This window comes from Schistocerca nitens, unplaced genomic scaffold (genome assembly GCF_023898315.1).
Source record: "Schistocerca nitens isolate TAMUIC-IGC-003100 unplaced genomic scaffold, iqSchNite1.1 HiC_scaffold_375, whole genome shotgun sequence".
Classification (NCBI taxonomy): domain Eukaryota; kingdom Metazoa; phylum Arthropoda; class Insecta; order Orthoptera; family Acrididae; genus Schistocerca; species Schistocerca nitens.
Window position 1 is genome coordinate 5,177,691 of NW_026045909.1, and position 18,638 is coordinate 5,196,328.

At 40.0% G+C, this 18,638-nt stretch overlaps 1 protein-coding gene across 2 annotated transcripts in view; it reads left to right on the forward strand.

Moving 5' to 3' along the window:
- Window positions 1-18,638, forward strand: part of LOC126229552 (WASH complex subunit 5-like) — a 188,869-nt gene that overhangs the window by 60,485 nt on the left and 109,746 nt on the right. For both annotated transcript variants that reach the window (XM_049942316.1, XM_049942317.1), the window contains exons 7-8: window positions 4,268-4,408; window positions 6,136-6,286. In XM_049942316.1, coding sequence (XP_049798273.1) covers window positions 4,268-4,408; window positions 6,136-6,286 — 292 coding nt within the window. The remainder of the gene's footprint in view (window positions 1-4,267; window positions 4,409-6,135; window positions 6,287-18,638) is intronic.

Below are 18,638 nucleotides of genomic sequence, written 5' to 3' on the forward strand. Positions count from 1 at the left end.
CTCTCTTCTCTCTCTCTCTCTCTCTCTCTCTCTCTCCCTCCCTCCCTCCCTCCCTCCCTCCCTCCCTCATGCTTCATATATACTAGCATCTTCTTACTGTACGTCTGCCTCCGTAGCGTTACCGCCTACCATGCAGGGGGCCCCGGTTCAATTCCCAGCAGGGGACTGGGTGTTGTGTATCCTTCATCATCATTGACTCGCAAGTCGCTGATGTGGCGTCAAATAAAATGGACTTTCAATACAGTGGCCTAACTCCACCGAATGTGGCCTCCCGGCCAACAATGACATACAGTCATTTTTTTTCCCCCCCCCTTACTGTAGAGTTTCAATTAGAAGGGGAGGGTCATGTATTTATGTTAAGAATGAACTCCAATATAAGGTAAGAAGTGATATTGTCTCTCTTGGTGAAGAAAAACACTTTGAAGTGTCAGCAATAAAGCTATCATATCAAAATGTTTCCAAAAAACCTTGTCATATTATGAGTATATCATTCTCCTAGTGATGATTTTGACATATTCTGTGCAAAACTAATATAGAGTCTAGAACAGGTATCAAACACAAAAAGTAACATTCTGCTATGTGGAGATCTTAACGTAAACACAGCAAAAATAGATAATGTTACTAATGCTTTTCTGAGCATTTTATGTAGCTTTGGAATGGCATGACTAGTCAGCTATGCAACAAGTATAACAACACACTCAGCCTCTACTATTGATCATATAGCCATTGATATTGGCACAGAAAACTGTGACTTAATATTCAAAAATCTGGGACTTTCAGATCATCTTTGTCAGATTGCACAAATAAATGTTCCTATGGGACTAGCAACCAAGCTACAGGTATACAAGAGAATTTACTCCAAATCAGCCATGCAAAATTTTGCTGTACAATTAAATCGTGAAACCTGGGACGATGTATATGCACAAACAGATGTTCTGTCATTTCATGTCATTGTTTAAGCTCAAATTTGGAGAATCGTTTCCCAAAGTTCTACTTCCTATTGGAGCACAGATCAAAATGAAATGGATTACCAGTGGGATTACAAAATCTGCCTAAACCTTTAGACAACTCAGCTCTGTAAAGAATACATGCAGTGACCCTGGTTTTGTAAGCTATTACAAAAACTACAAAAAAATCTACAGAAAATTACTTCCGGCAGCTAAAAAGTCAGCTAATGACAAACTGATAAAAAATGTAAATAAAAAAAGTAAAGCTGCTTGGACTTTAGTAAAACGTGAGACTGGAAATAAAAAAAAAAAATGCACTCGGACACTAAAATCAAGAAATCAGGCAATACAATCAGTGATCAAAAAGACCTGACTAACTTCATAAACTCATACTTCACCAGTATTGCAAAAGACCCACAGAGCAAATTTCCAAAAATGTTCCAGTGCAAAATTACATAAAAAATTCAGTGGTTCTGCACCCCACTACTAAGAGAGAAGTAAGCAGTGCCATAAAACAATTAAAAAACAAATCCTCAACAGGACTGGACAAAGTCCCACTTTGTGTGTTAAAATAGTGCATAGACAGCATTAAAGCCAGAATGAGATTTTCACTCTGCAGCGGAGTGTGCGCTGATATGAAACTTCCTGGCAGATTAAAACTGTGTGCTGGACCGAGACTCGAACTCGGGACTTTTGCCTTTCGCAGGCAAGTGCTCTACCAACTGAGCTACCCAAGCATGACTCGTGCCCCATCCTCACAACTTTACTTCTGCCAGTACCTCGTCTCTTACTTTCCAAACTTCACACAAGCTCTCCTGCGAACCTTGCAGAACTAGCACTCCTGAAAGAAAGGATATAGCGGAGACATGGCTTAGCCACAGCCCGGGGGGGGGGGGGGGGGGTGTTTCCAGAGTGAGATTTTTACTCTGCAGCAGAGTGTGCACTGATATGAAGTTGTGAGGATGGGGCGTGAGTCGTGCTTGGGTAGCTCAGTTGCTAGAGCACTTGCCCACAAAAGGCAAAGGTCGAGAGTTCAAGTCTTGGTCCGGCACACAGTTTTAATGTGCCAGGAAGTTTCATATCAGCGCACACTCCACTGCAGAGTGAAAATCTCATTCTGGAAACATCCCTCAGGCTGTGGCTGAGCCATGTCTATGTAATACCCTTTCTTTCAGGAGTTCTAGTTCTGCAAGGTTCGCAGGAGACCTTCTGTGAAGTTTGAAAAGTAGGAGACGAGGTACTGGCAGAAGTAAAGCAGTGAGGACGGGGCATGAGTCGTGCTTGGGTAGCTCAGTTGGTGGAGAACTTGCCCGCGAAACGCAAGGGTCCCGAGTTCGAGTCTCGGTCTGGCACACAGTTTTAATCTGCTAGGAAGTTTCAGCATTAAAGCCCTTTTAACTGACATCATTAACCAGTCTTTTAAGATTGGCTGCTTCTAAGACTACCTGAAACTAGCTAAAATCATACCTCTGCAAAAAAAAAAGGGTGATGTTGAAAACATAGGAAATTACAAGCCAATTGCTTTCTCTTCAAGTATTTTCTAAAATTGTGTAGACTTTTAATGAAAACTAGACTTATGAGCTACTTAAATAAATATAATCTTCTCTGCGAGGAAAAGCATGGCTTCAGACTGGGCAGAAGCACTGAAATTGCAATAGCTCAGTTTACAAAAATTGTTCTTGAATCATTAGACAAGGACAGTTCTGTAACTGGAATTTTCCTAGATCTATCGAAAGCCTCCAATACCGTTGATCACGACATTCTTCTACACAAGCTGGAGTCTCGGGGAATCGGGAGTGGTAAATAAGTGGTTCCAATTGTAACTAAATAACAGAGTGCAGGGAGTAGAAATTTCACATAGCACATCCAAATATGTGGTAAATCACTAATCTGACCCACAGTATGTTAATATAGTAGTCCCACAAGGAAGTGTTCTGGGCCCAATATTGTTCTTAATTTATATTAATGATTTCCCACAATGTGTGGAGCACAGAGAAAATTTACTTTTTGCCGGTGACAGTAATATACTGATTACCAGCAAGTCACCTGACCTGATATTGGAAAAAACCAATGAAGCACTAGCAGATGTTTATAAATGGTCTACAGAGAACAGAGTAATTCTCAACATTAAGAAAAGAAACAGCATGTACTTTAGAATAAACAAGAAGCGCAAGTCTATAAATTCAAAACTACACAACACTTGAATAACATATGTAACCAACACTAAATTCCTAGGACTGCACATCGACAGCCAACAAAAAGGAGATGAACATGTCATGATTATCTCAAACAGGGTCTCCACAGCATACTGTGCGCTTAAGAGTTCTTTCGTCAGTATGCAGTGACATCTGTGTAAGGTCAGCTTACTTTGGTTATGTGCATGCCATTCTTAGCTACGGAATAATCTTTTGGGGGAATAGTACCCAGAATCTACAAACAGTTTTCAGATTACAAAAGAAAGCTGTAAGAATAATGACAAAATGCAATAAATGAGCTCATTACAAGGAATTATTTTAAAACCTGTGCGTTCTGACTGTTCCTTGTGAGTTTATTTTCAGACCATAATGTATATCAGAAAAAAAATCTTGAAAATTATAGCTTGAATAACATTATTCATGATCACAACACATGGTTGAGTCATTGCCTCCATTTAGATAGAATAAATAGGCTAAAAGCTCAGAACAGTGTTGATTAACAAGGCGTGATAAGCTGCCACAGAATATAAAAGAAATTAGCAGTATGTATTCTTTAAAAAAAAAAAAAAAAAGACTGTAAAAGTGTTTTTGCAAGAGTGTTGGTTCTACACTGTGGACGAATATCTTAAATGAAAACCAATGAATTGTTGGGAACACCTAGCATAAGTTATACCTGACATATTTTTTTCATTCATGTATTATGTATTTATGCCTATGTATTTATGTCAGCTAGTTTCATGTCAACACACCTAGGGTATTTATAAATTATATTTTTTGTTTATGTAATAAGTATGCAGGGCTTTGTATTTATGTATGTTAGTTCTACATCAAAATACCTATGCTTATTAAACAATGTAAAAGGCATTTGTTAAGAAAATATTTAGATTTCATACCATAATTTGTACACTCACTGGCGACATCCATACAATGTAAATTGTCTTAAGAATGGATGAATAAATAAATAAATAAATAAATAAAATAAAATATATTTAAATTAAGATAGCTAGAGTTTGTGTAAGCTATTTAGCAATAATTACAAATAAATTAACCTTTATGAAGATTTTTTAATTTTTTGTAATGGTTGTGTATCACAGAGTGTTACTAAAATATTTTATTTGTTTGTAGGTCATTAGCATTTATATGGGTATAACGGTAAACCTGATAGACTCTTGGGAGCACTTCAAAGCTGCAAAGACAGCCCTCACTAATACATTAGAAATGTCCAATGTTCGAGAGTACGCTTGTAAATATTCATCCAGGTTACAGGTAAGAAACAGCGAAAATGCTACTTAATAATATTTGTGGATTTATGTACTATAAGACAGTATAAAGATCCCGTAGAAATCATATCTGTCAAAACCCATTGTTTCTTCATACTTTGGGCATGGACAAACAGTTACGAGAAACGAGATTACGAGGTAATTTAGTAGGAAAGCTGTGCCAAAGAAGCCACTGTGTTGGTTTGAAAGGGGATTCTGCAGCTGGGTTGACTGACCCACTAATTTCTCAATTCATCTCTTTTCTCCCCACAGTTCTTTCAGCTTTTACAAAAATTCTTGACACAAAAATTGTGTTCCAATTAGATATGTGGACCAAGATCCTTACTTTTTGTGGGCAATTATTCTTACAAACTGAGTTATTCAAACTTGTCTCATAACATAAGTTTGCCAGTGTCTCTCTTGCTTTGCACAGACTTCGCTGCAAAGTGAAAAGTCGTGCAAAAAAAACAACCCTTGAGCTACACGTTGGTTATCCTCCACGCCATACTTTCACCTGTTGTATCTGGTCCAGCAAGTACTTGAGAAGGGTTTCTGTGTAATTTTGAGTGTAGAAGTGATGGTGTAATTTTCTGTCCTAATCCACAATTCAATTACTGCTTGAATTTCTTCATTTCAATAACTTTCACAGTTTGTGATAAAGATTTATGTAAATAATAAACTCAGTGATCAGTAACCTTTGCCTGCTGCTGGCTTTTATTCAATAATCAACTCATTGTTGGATGATTGTCTGAAATGCAACACACTGAAACTGTTATAGTCCATCCAAAAATGTTAGTTTGCTCCTATGCGATTTTAAGCTCTTATTCAGAATTCTGGACAGAGATACCCCAAAGGCATTTACCAGACTACAGCAAATCAAGGTTCTTTCGGTGGCAAGTGCTCTTCATTGCCTAAAATACTGCACACCAATTACATACAGAGCAATACTACTACTACTACTACTACTACTACTACTACCACCCCACTAGTGATTTTTATTTATTATGGAATTAACATGCACTTATTTCTACCTGTCAACAATTCATATGCCTTTTTAAGCACTAATTACTCTATTGGATTGAGATTTATATGACCAATGAAATCTTCAAATTAAAATAACTTCCAACTATGGCAAGTTATATAGAATCAAACAGAATTATTTGATGAGGAAATTCTGTATTGTAAATTTGTTACAGGTCAATCGTCCAGTAAAAGTGTATTAGTTCAGTCAAAATTTTTAAAGCATATGGGGTTACGAAATTTTAAACATCAAGTTCTGTAAAATAAAAGTGCTTGTGAAAAAACTTAACTGCACCATAGGAATCAACAAAGCCCAAATTTCTTTCTGAATAATAAGAATTTAGGAAGAAAATTTCTGTGAAGTAATTGTGACAGTTATTTGGCAACATTGCTCAAAAGTAAATAAAAAACAGCATTTATTTGCTCTATGACTGATATCACAGTATAAGAAGCTCCTCCACTTTGCTACATTTTATGGTACTCCTGAAATTGTGTGAGAGGCCTAGATAACTCAGTCAGTAAGAGGACTACCCATTTAACATGAGGGTCTGGATTTGAGTTCTGACCTGGCACAACATTTTAAACTATTGGAATGTTTGATCCACTTTTTTTCTTGATGTGATGGATTGCTGAATGCTAGATAAACTAAAGAAGTCATAAAAATTATTTTCTTTTGGTTATAATGAAAGATTGCATGCATTTTTCTGTTGAAAGAAACTGATACCACAGACGCAGCAGCTGTTAAAAGAAGGAGTTTTAGTGGAAGAAAATGTGTTGGACCATGTCAGCAAGGTTACAAATATCATACGTGAATGTAACGTGACTTTGCGATGGCTTATGCTCCACACTGCAGCCCCAGGAGCTGGTAAGATTTTTATATTTCTCATACTTGTGAGTGTGGTAGTCTGCCAGTAGAGTGTCATGTAGCTTGGAGGTATAAACTAAGACATCTAGATGACTAGTTGCTCACTTTCATCCAGTCTGTAAAAATTAATTATTCTGTGGCTTGACACCGCATGAACCTATCCAAGGGTGTCGAGATGGAACTTGACCTTCAGATAGGTGTTAACTGTTTAGGAGAGACATCACACAACAGCGAGTCCCAGTGTCCAAATAAATTAGTAGAAGTAGAAGCTGAATTATTTTCAGTTAAGTTAGGAACTTAGTATTAAACAATGGAAAACCCAGCATAATTATAATAATAATAATAAAGTAAAATAATAGTGTTATAATAAAGTATTAATGTTTTGAAAAATGTCATCATACCTGCTCTTAAAGTAAAACATTATTTTATCCCTACACAGACCACTCATCCATAAATTTCCACGAAGCCTCTTTCTGTTCCTTTTCCCCACCCTTGGGGAACGTGTCTGGGATGTTTTTGGGAATGTGTTCTGCATTTTCAGTAGCCTGACATCAGAACAACTCTCCCCAGTTTTTCATTCCTTTTTTATTTCCTCATTCCCCTTCTCCTATCTTTCCTCTGCTTTGGCATTTGAGGTTCCTCTTTTTCTTCTTCCTGCCTGTGCACTCCCGAAGTCTCGCCCGTGCATCTGACAAGTAACAGGTGACTGGGTAATGCATAATTCCCAGCCCCAGGTCAATAGGTAGGGTTTGTACCTACCCCCTGGTAGAGGCCAGACCAAGGGAGGGTTGATTGCCTGAGCTGTTACCTTCCCAAATTGCCAATTGGTCCCTCTGTAAGCTGTTTTGGAGGTGCGACCTGAAGTGTGAACAATCACCTAACGTGTGTGCACGCCCCCCCCCCCCCTCCTTCTCTGAGGGGGCCCTCAGTTGGAAGGAGTGCACCATCAGAGACACTATCAATCGTGGGGGATGTTCTTGCAATTAGCCAGTCGTCTTCTTCACAGTCTGTGTCTACTACACATACCATATTTACTTGAATCTAAGCCGCACTTTTTTTCCGGTTTTTGTAACCCAAAAAACCGCCTGCGGCTTAGAATCGAATGCAAAGTAAACGGAAGTTCTGAAAAATGTTGGTAGGTGCCGCCAAAACTAACTTCTGCCATCGAATATATGTAGCGTTACACAGGCATGCTTTGCAGGCACAAAGATAAATACTGGTGCCAAAACCTCTGCGTCAGTAAATAACTTAAAAAAAAAAGTGGAAGACGAGCTTTTTTCTCCGCCCCGAGTTTCAACCACTGCATTTTTGTACATTATCCAACAAAGTAAATACAAATTCCGTATTGTTCATCTTCAAATGTAGCAGCATTTCAATGTACTACGAAAATCCGACTGGCAAGACTGTTTGGGATGTTTGTCAATATGGCCAACTCTACGTTCTGAATTTTTTCCTACCTGTGAGAAGAGATGGTTGCTAATAGGAACTTTTATGAATTGTGAATCACATGCAGTATTCTCTTCACCATAAGAATAATATGAATATAAACATTTTGCCATGTATTGTTTCGTGTTTGCTGCTATCTCATTTAAATCCAGTCTGCCTAATAAACTACAAAACTTGAGTGAGACAACAGCAAATGCGGAAAAATATACATATCATGTCATGTTTAAATTCGTATTATTCTTATGCCTAATAGTGGTACAGTCAGAAGTGAAGCATGGCAATTGAATAGATTTTTAAATCTAAGATGACTCTAATTTCTGTGCAGAATCTAATGTACTAAAGAGGCGTCTGCAAAGATTTTCAAACGGAGAAAAATTTTCGCTATTTTTTTATAACTCTCGTTCAGAACATCTTCTATCATACACAGTCTATTATTTGGTTCTTGTTGATCATTATCAAAGAAAGCAGCAGTGTAAGTAACAACAAATAGCGCCGGCCGGAGTGGCCGTGCGGTTCTAGGCGCTGCAGTCTGGAACTGAGCGACCGCTATGGTCGCAGGTTCGAATCCTGCCTCGGACATAGATGTGTGTGATGTCCTTAGGTTAGTTAGGTTTAATTAGTTCTAAGTTCTAGGCGACTGATGACCTCGGAAGTTGAGTTGCATAGTGTTCAGAGCTATTTTTGAACAACAGATAGATGTCTCTTGACATTGTTTCGCTTATGAGACAGTTCCTCTCTCTCTCTCTCTCTCTCTCTCTTTTTTTTTTTTTTTAAATTATCAGCGGTAGCACGTACAAAAGCAAAAAGCAAGCCATACCGGAAGTGGCGACAGGCCGTAGACCTCATTATCAGAATGCGACAAACAATGCATGACACAGTACAGTAATGCATTTTCAGCTTAGAGTGACGTAAACACGTATAACACAGACAACGACACTGATCAGATCAAAGAAAAATAAGCAATCAATTCAAACCAGACAGAGCACGTGAAAAAGGAAGGGTAACCGTATAAATACGGACAGAGCGCCTGACGCGTAGCAATGGCTACCTGGTAAAGCTTAACTGCTAAGCTTAAGACTCGAACCAAACTACTGTGGCTGTATCATCATTCATTCAACCTAAATTGTGTCTCATATTACAATGGACCAACTTTGTTTCAATTTGGAGGTGCGGCCTAAAACTTTTCTCTCCCCTTGAATTTCGAGTCTCAAAATTCAGGTGCGGCTAAGATTCGAGTGCGGCTTAGATTCGAGTAAATATGGTAAAAAGAATGAGGCTAACAATTTGAAGACCCTCCCAGTTGCACCACAGTTCCTCTTGGTTTCTTGTACTGAAGATTGTCTGTCCTTTGCCTATGGCAGATCTGTTTCTTATTCAGAAAGGTGTTGATGCAGTTGCTGACCATCTGAAATCCTGCTCTCGTTCATGCAATGGCACATTGTTTATGGAGACTACTTCTGATTCTCAAGCACAACAACTGCTTGCAGCTTCGCTCCTCAACAGCTATCGTGTTTGTGATGAGGCCCATCGAAAACTAAATTCTTTGTGTGGTGTTATTTACAGTAGGCTGCTTGATGGTAGGCAGAAATCCAAACGTACTTCTCGGATCAGGGTGTCACTGCAGTCCATCACATGAGGAAAAAGGTGAGGAAAAAGGTAGGTGCAGTGTTAGTGACCACACACACTCTTTTTCTCATGGTTGATAGATCAGTGTTTCCATCCAGATTCAAAGGAGGTTATGAAGTTGTCACAATTCAACTGCACATTCTGAACCCGATATGCTGCTACCAGTGTCGTCATTATGATGACACTGGAATGTCCTGTCAACATCCTGCCAAATGTGTAACATGAGATAGGGATGTTCGTGAGGGCGATTGTCCACCTCCTTCTCCCCCCCAGTATCAATTTCAATGGTGACCATTCAGCCTCCTCCTGAGATTGTCCCTTGTATTTCAATGAGCAGACCACCCAGAAGATCCGGGTGAAGGAAAAAGTGCCTTACCTCGTCGCTCGTAAGTTGTTGGCTAGTTGGAAAGCCTGTGTTTTATCATCTGGCATATACAGTACTGTTCTTGCTGCATCTTGCTCAACATAGGACATGGATATGTAGACATGTTACCTCAACATGGTTGTAAAATCGCCCAGTGTCACGGTAGCATCACTGTCTCCCCCTCCTCCAGCTTCGCAGTGAGCCACCGAACTTTCACCTCGTGGGGCAAATTCACCTGCTATACAACTGGCAGGCCAGGAAGGACAGAAAGAATACTCCCGCGAAGATTTTTTACGTCCCTCCCTCCAACGAACATCTGATTCATCATCTGCCACATGTAAGGGCTCCAAGAAATCAGAGGCAAATGGTCTTCTCCTTCGCTGACTCGGAGATTCTCATCAACGGAGTCGCCTTGTGATACTGTCACCTGGCCAACCTCTATATTGCTGGTGCGCACCGCCAACCGTTTTTCTGCCCTGGGCTATGCAGACTGACAGAGGGAGAATGCTGACACCTCTGTAGGTCTCATAGGGCAGGATCCTCCAGCCTCTGCACCCTGTAGCAGTGAGTCTTCGAAGGCTGGCACTTGGCAGCCACCGAGGTGACACCCCTTCATTTTTTTCCCTCCTCCCTTTTTCTCATCATGATTCTTCTCCAATGGAACGTTTGTGGCCTTAGATCCAACAAAGGGGAATTATGGCTGCCCTTGGAATTGCAGTGTCCACTTGTCCTCTGAAAACAAAATTGCGTCCTCATGCCCGCTTTGACCTCTTACATATCTTTCTGGTCCACTTTGACCTTCCCCCCAAGGATGGAGTCATGGGGGAGTCATGCTGCTCATCCCGGATGAGCAGCATGACTACCTGGCTTGAAGCTGTGGCAGTCTCCATTTTCGTTCCATACTTAACCTTTTCCCTTTGTACCATTTACATCCCTCTGTCATTCGGTGTCACCAGGGCAGATTTCCCCCAGCTTATTGGGCAACTCCCTCACCCCTTTCTGCTGCTCAGTAACTTTTAAAGTGCACCATCCCCTATTGGGTTCTCCCTGAACCTGTCAGAGAGTTACACTCTTGGCTGACCTTCTGAATTAACTTAACCTTATTTGTCTTAACAGAGGAGCACCCATGTTCCTTTCAGACTCCATGCACACCTATTACCATTTGGACCTCTCCTTCTGCAATGCCCAGCTTGCCCGCCATCTTGAGTGGTCTGTTCTCTCTGACACATACTTGAATGACAATTTTCCATGTTCTATCCATTTGCTGACGCTTACCCCACCTAATGTGCACACCAAAATGGCAGCTTTTTTAAGGCTGACGGGAGGTTTTACTCCTCCCTGACCTTCGATGAACAACATTTCCCCAGTTGTAATGACCCAGTAGAATACCTTACAAACATTATCCTTATCACTGCAGAATGTTCCATTCCTCGCACTTCAACTTAAACGCGCCGTCCCAGTCCCTTGGTGGACTGAGGTGTGCCGCGATGCAATTCATGCACAAACACTTGCTCTCCACTTTTTTATCCATCATCCTACGATGGCAAACTTCATTCGTTATAAACTATTGAGCACACAGTGTCTTCGCATTCTCTGTGATAACAGTTCCATTCCCTCTTCCATTGTGAGGGCTAATCTCCGACAGCTCTCTGGGTCCAAGGTCCATTCCTCAATTTCCAGCCTGAATGTAGCAGATGATGTCATAGTGAACCATATTCCTATCTCCAACACCTCGGGGTGCTATTTTGTGGAGATTTTGTCCTCCACCCACTATCACCCTGCCTTCCTTCATAGGAAACAAGTAGAGGAGGCTCGAGCGATACCCTTCTCTTCTCAGAATGGTGAGTGCTACAATGCCGCCTTTACTATGAGGGAACTAGATCATGTTCTCACTTCATACCGATTCTCTGTCCCAGGGCTCGACAATGTTCACATTCAGATGTTGCAGAACATCTCTCTAGTGGGCAAGCACTTTCGTCTTCATACATACAATCGCATCTGTGCATAGGGCATGTTTCCTAGCCACTCTCATACCCGTCCCCAAGCCCGGTAAGGATGAGCACCTTCCTTCTAACAACCGCCCCATTTTTCTCACTAGCTGTGTTTGCAGGGTGACGGAATGTACTATTCATGCCCGGCTGGTATGGTGGATCGAGTTTTGCAATTTCGAGCCTGCTGTTCTGTAGTTGACTGTCTTGTCACTTTGTCAACCCATGTCGTGAATGATTTTCGCAAAAATACTCGACTTTATCCATGTTTTTTGGTTTGGAGAAAGCGTATGACACCTGTACTCATTACGCTTGGGGCTTCCGTGGCTGCAAGCCCCATTTCCTTCAGAAATTTACAAAAGACCAAGTTTTCAAGGTATGTACAGGTTCTACCTTGTCAGACACCTTTATCCATCCTGAGTGTCATCATCTTTGCTATCGCCAGTAACCCTATTATGGCCTGTCTCCCACCGGGCATTTCCGGCTCCCTTTTTGTTGATGATTTTGCCACCTATTGCAGTTCTCTACAGATTTGTCTCCTTGAGCAGCATCTTCAGCATTGTCTCAACTGTCTTGACTCGTGAAGCATCAACAGTGTCTTTCACCTTTCCACTGACAAAACCGTTTGTATGAGCTTCTGGTGGCACAATTGGTTTCTTCCACTGTCTTTACATCTTGTGCACGTTACTCTTCCGTTCATTGAAACTATGCAATTCCTGTGGCTCATGCTCGATGGGAAACTTCTTGGTTCTTCCACGTCTTACCTGGCATCCCTTTGTACGTGATCCCTCAGTGTCCTACGTGTCCTCAACGGTACTTCCTGGGGAGTGGATCGGACCACCCTCCTTTGATTGTACCAGTCTCTTGTCCGTTCAAAACTAGACTATGGGTGTTTTGTTTATGCACCTTCTCAGTATAATCCACCATTGTGGCATCTATTTGCCCACTGGTGCCTTTTATACCAAACTACTGCTGTCATACCGCCGTGAGTTTCTCCTCAGCAGATACACATGCCATTTGTCTGCCATGCCTGGCCACCCATCCTATGTCTCCTTTTTCTATGACTCATTTGATCGCCAGTATGGGGCACGTCCCTCTTCTCTTTTGGCCGTTGCTCTGGCATCTTCACTTCACACTACCTGCCACTTTCCCAATGGGTGTGAACCCTTCACCACCTTGACTTCGTGTGGCGGCCCGTGTTAACCTTGGATTTAATTCGCTTCCTAAAGACACTACTCCAGGCTTGAACTGTTGCCATTAAGTTTCTCGACCTTCGCATCGAATTTCACGATAGTATCTTTGTACCTTCATCATTGGCACGAACGATTTTTGGTATCAGCTTCCGGAACACTGCTCAGTATTTACAGTGGAGCTCTTCACCCTGTATCAGGCCATGTAGTATATTCGGCGACACAGGCTCTCCAATTGTGTCATCTGCTCCGACTCTCTCAGTGCCCTTCAGAGCCTCTGTGTGCTGTATACCATCCATCCCTTAGTGCAATGGGTCCAGGAAAGCTTTCACTTGTTCATTCATGATGGAGCCACTGTGATGTGTATGAGGGTCCCTAATCGCGTCGTTATGACGGCAAACAAGGCTGCTGGCACTGCTGCCAAGGCTGCAGTCCTCGTACTTTGACCCACTAGTTCTTCCATTCCCTCCAGTGATCTGTGTGTTATTGTCAGCATGTGGTGTCCCTTTGGCATAACCACTTGCCTTACCTTCATGGGAACAAACTCTGGGAAATTAAACCTCCCCCAGTGGCTTTTAAACCATCGCCATTTGTTAAGTGCTGATCCCCCACCACTTTGTTCTCATTGTTCTCGGCCGGTGATGATTCATTATTTCCTGATGGAATGCTCTTTTTTTTTAACCACTTACATTCTTATTTATGATTGCCGTCTGAGTTATCAGCCATTTTAGTGAACAATGCACGGGCTGTCAACTGCGTTTTACTTTGTACCCTTCATAACAATATGGTGAAGGGTTTGTACTGTAGTCACTTGTAACTCCTTTTTCGTCTTCGTGTTCTACCTTTCTGATATGGACACATGTGGCCCTAGTTTTTTTTTTTTTTTTTGTGCCCTAAAATAAAACAAAGCCTCTAAATAGTCCTAGTTGAATAGAATTTAAGCTTAAGCCTGATGTATGTAACAACCAAAATATATCTGTTTGGAAAAAAATTCCACTGCAGGCTCTCTCAAATGAATACAAGTGTTGACTGCACAGGAATTTACTGTACGTCTTTTCTCACACAAAATTTTCTAGGTGTTGGAAACTGAACATAACTTATAAAATCAGTGCACCCAACTAACTGTCCAGTTAAAACTGTATCTGTCTACAACGTGTGCTGTCCTGTCTCTTAAAAGTTAACAGGGATCTCAACTGCCTACTGCTCACTCATGTGCGACTTTAAATACTCCAAGGGCACCTGCTTCAGTTTTCTGTTACCTTTAACTGCCAAATTAAGCTACATTTTACATTATAATTTCTACACATTAGGAAAAACACACTGTGAGGAAAAAATTAAAGTTTTAACCATGTAAGAAACAAGATTGTTAGTTGAGAACTCCATGTATTTTGGAAATTACAGACTCTTTGAAAGTAAAACAGACAGAAGAATCCTTGAAAGACACACATCATTTGTTGTTGCCATTCACAGTTTCACAGAACATTCTTAGTTCCAAAATTAATATAAAGACTGTAAAGAAAAGATTAATGTAATTTTCCTTGAAGTGTGAAAATAAACGTACACTGTAATTAATGCACATTTGTCATCAACCAAGAAACTTAATCAAATCCAGAAAATATAAATAACTCATGGAAAATGGTAGAAAATATAGTCTTCAAAACTCCGTAAAATCACGTGAAAATTCTGTTGGGTGTGTTTAATGGGCGCTTTGGGAAAGAGAGAAAATGGAGGAAAATGACTGGTGAATTTGTTACCCTTTTCCCATCTATGTGCTATAGTCTAAAAATATTAAAGACTGCAACAATTAAAACAAAAGAACGCAGGCACACTATGCAAGTCCCTCTCACTGCTCTGATATGTGACAGTTTTCTGGGGACACAAAATTCATAGCATAACTGTTGTTTGAAATGCAAGAAAGAGCCATAAGAATAATTTGTGGTCTTCAAGAGATGGTGTACTGTAGATTTCATTTTACTGAGCTTTGTGTTCTGAATATTCCCTGCTTATTCACTTATGAAACTTCCTTGCTTATTAGGGACTACCAGCTGAGAAAGGTCAAAATACTACAGAACAAGAACGTGTACAACTAAGTACCGGAAAGAAATCAGATATACACCAAATCCATTTCAGACCAACATACTATCCGAGGAGTGGGATAACATTGGTCTCATACTACACAACAAAAAACCAGATGAATTGAAAATTGTTACATATCCAAAATTTAAAATGAAACTAAAGGCAGTTCTAATAAAGCACTGTTTCTATTCTGTAAAAGAATTACTGAATATTTAAAAATAAATGTTACTGAAACAATTAGATTGTAAGAATACCTACCTAATCTTAGTTAGCATACATATTCTGCTGATAATACCACTATGTATTGTATCCTTATTTTGACCTACCTTAAACAGTAATGATATTACAGAAGGAAAGTTGCTACTCACCATATAGCTTAGATGCTGAGTCACGATAGGCACAACAAAAAGATTCACACAATTATAGTTTTCGGCCATTAAGGCCTTTGTCAGCAATAGACACACATGCAGATGTGTATGCAAGTTGCGTTTGCATGAGTGTGTGTGTGTGTGTGTGTGTGTGTGCGTGTGCGTGTGTGTATGTGTATGTGTGTGTATTGCTGACAAAGGCCTTAATGGCCGAAAACTATAATTGTGTGAATCTTTTTGTTGTGCCTATCGTGACTCAGCATCTAAGCTATATGGTGAGTAGCAACTTTCCTTCTGTAATATTGTTACATTCCATCTTGGATTTTCCATTGTTTGATTTAAACAGTAATGATGACTTTAGGTTATAAGAATATCTGCCTACTTACTTTCACTCTTGTTTTTGCTGATACTAATTTTGACTGTATCTCCATTTTGACCTGTCTGATATCAGGTGTTTGAATAAATAGACCAATCAAAATGACGTCTGGTATCACAAGCAGAGGAACAAATCGTGATACAGATCACTACCTAACCCATGTGAAACTAAATTTAAAGCCCCAAAAATTCAACAAAAGGATTTCAGTAATGTCTAAAATTGATATGAGTAAAATCCAGCTGCTGCTAGTAGCATACCAACTTGATCAAATGCAGGCACAAAATTGGGAATGAATTGAAAACAAATTAATCAAACTTCCCCAAAACCGAATTACAAACATTGAAAAAGCGTTACAAACATTGAAAAAGCGTTGTTCATGGAATGAAGATTGTTAACAGGAAGTAAAATACAGCTACAACATATCCTACACATACAGTAGTAACAAATCAAAAAATGCTCTTGAGACATTCATGGCTACTAGGAAAGAACTTAAAAATTAATTAGACAAACAAAAAGATAATAAGAGAACAGTTGACTCTTGAAATTGAAGAATACTTCCCAACAGACTTGAACATTTCTAGATGTGAAATGCAACAACAAATAATGTGGCTAATTAGAGAAGGTTATAATCCTGTCTTATTCACTTGCCAACTGTTGCCTCCCTTGAATGTCTTTTGACTCTTGTAATTCCAGTCTGCTCTTGTTCATGTTATAGATAACTTTCTGCTTCATATATTTTACTCCTGTTAAGTTCAAAATTTCAGAGTTTCTTCCTGTCAACATTGTCAAAAACTTTTCTAAACGTATAAATTTGGGACTGCAGTTCTCCAATCTTGTCTAATGTGTAGTAGGTTTAGTATTGCTTTGCATGTTCTTACATTTCTCCAGAACACAAATTGATATTCCCGCAAGTTAGATTGTACCAATCATACCATTCCTGTGTAGATAATTTGTGTTAATATTTTATGACCGTGACTGATGTTTCAGTAACATGCGTCACCACTTGCCTTTTTTGATATTCTTAGACTCTTCTCGAAGCCTGAGGGTATTCCACCTTTTCATATAGCTTGCCTGGTGGGTGGAATAGTTTTGTCATCATTGTTTCTCCCAAGGATCTTAATCATTCTGAGAGAATGCCATCTCCCTTATGTGCCTTCTTTTGGGCTAGACTTTCAGTGCTCTAACAGACTGTTCTCTGTAGTACTGCATTCCTTATCCCCCTTTCATCCACTTCCTCTCTACACGTACATCTACAGCTACATCTATATAGATACTCCGCCAGCCACCGTAAGGTGCTTGTCAGAGAATGCCTTGTACCATTACATCATTTCCTTTCCTGTTCACTTGCTCAGTAGTGTTCCTCGAAAAGAACATCACATTTCCTCCAGGGATGCCTATTTGAGTTCCCGAAGCATCTCTCTAACACTTGCATGCTGTTGGAACACACCAGTAACAAATCTAGCAGCCCACCTCTGAATTGCTTTGATGTCTTCCTTCGATGTGACCTGGTATGGATCCCAAACACTTGAGCAGTACTCAAGAATAGGTTGCACTAACTTCCTGTATGCAGTCTCCTTTATAGATGAACCACTCTTTCCTAAAATTCTCCCAATAAACCGAAGTTGATCATTCACCCTCCCTACCCATCCACAAATGCTCATTCCATTTCATGTTGCTTTGCAATGTTACACGCAAAAATTTGAACAATATCACTGTGTCAGGCAGAACACCACTAATGCTGTATCCAAACATTTTTCCTAACCATCCACATCATTTTCCTTTTTTCTACATTTACAGCTAGCTCCTATTCATCACACCAACTATATATTTTGTCTAAGTTATCTTGTATCTGTAGCCTCCTACAATCACTAAACTTCAAGACCTTGCCGTACACCCCAGCATCATCAGCAAACAACTGCAGATTGCTGGTCACCCTGTCTGCCAAATCATTTATGTACATATAGAATAATAGCATCCTATCACACTTCCCTGGAGCACTCCTGATGATACTCTTGTCTCTGATGAACACTCACCATTGGGGACAATGGGCTGGGCTCTATAGCATTTAGGGAATCTTCGAGCCACTCACATATGTGTGAACCTATTTCATATGCTCACACCTTTGTTAACAGCCTGCAATGGGGTACCATGCCAAATGCTTTCCAGAAATCCAGAAATATGGAATCTGCCTGTTGCCCTTAATCCATAATTAGCAGTATATCATGTGAGAAATGGACTAGCTGATTTTCACCTAAGTGATGCGTTCTGAAACTGTGGTGATTCATGGACATAAGTTTCTCGGTCTCAAGAAAATTTGTTATATTTTCATTGAGAATACGTTCAAGGATTCAACTCTCCCCTTTCCATAAAAGTGTCTTCAAGTTTTTTTTCCATTTTATAGCCCTTCCATATTTTCCTTCCACCTTTTAATCTTCTCTTTTTTTGCCTAGTAGTGGTTTGCCATCTGAACTCTTGAAGTTCATTCTGGTTTTGCCAAACGTTTCTTTAATTTTCCCATTCATAGCATCTACCTTTCCCATAGTCACGTGTGCTTTTACAGTTTTGCATTTCGTCTTAAGCCATTCCTGGTTTGCCATTTTATACTTCCCGTCAGTCTCAAAATCCACATTTGGCCTTGGGAATGTTTTGTGGTCTAAAATCTTGTTTGGAAAGTGAAGTCATACAATTATGTGATTTATCTGAAGCTTTCCAAAGTTTCCATGTGTCTTCCAAACATACAACCATCTTTCATTGTTCTTAAACGGTGTTGCAATACTTAAATGTAATCTGTGCAAAATTCTACTAGGTGACTTCCCATTTCCTTGCTTTTCCCCAGTCCGTGTTCTCCTACTATTTTTCTTTTTCTTCCTTTTCCTACTATTGGATTCCAGTCCCCCACCACAGTTAAATTTCCATGC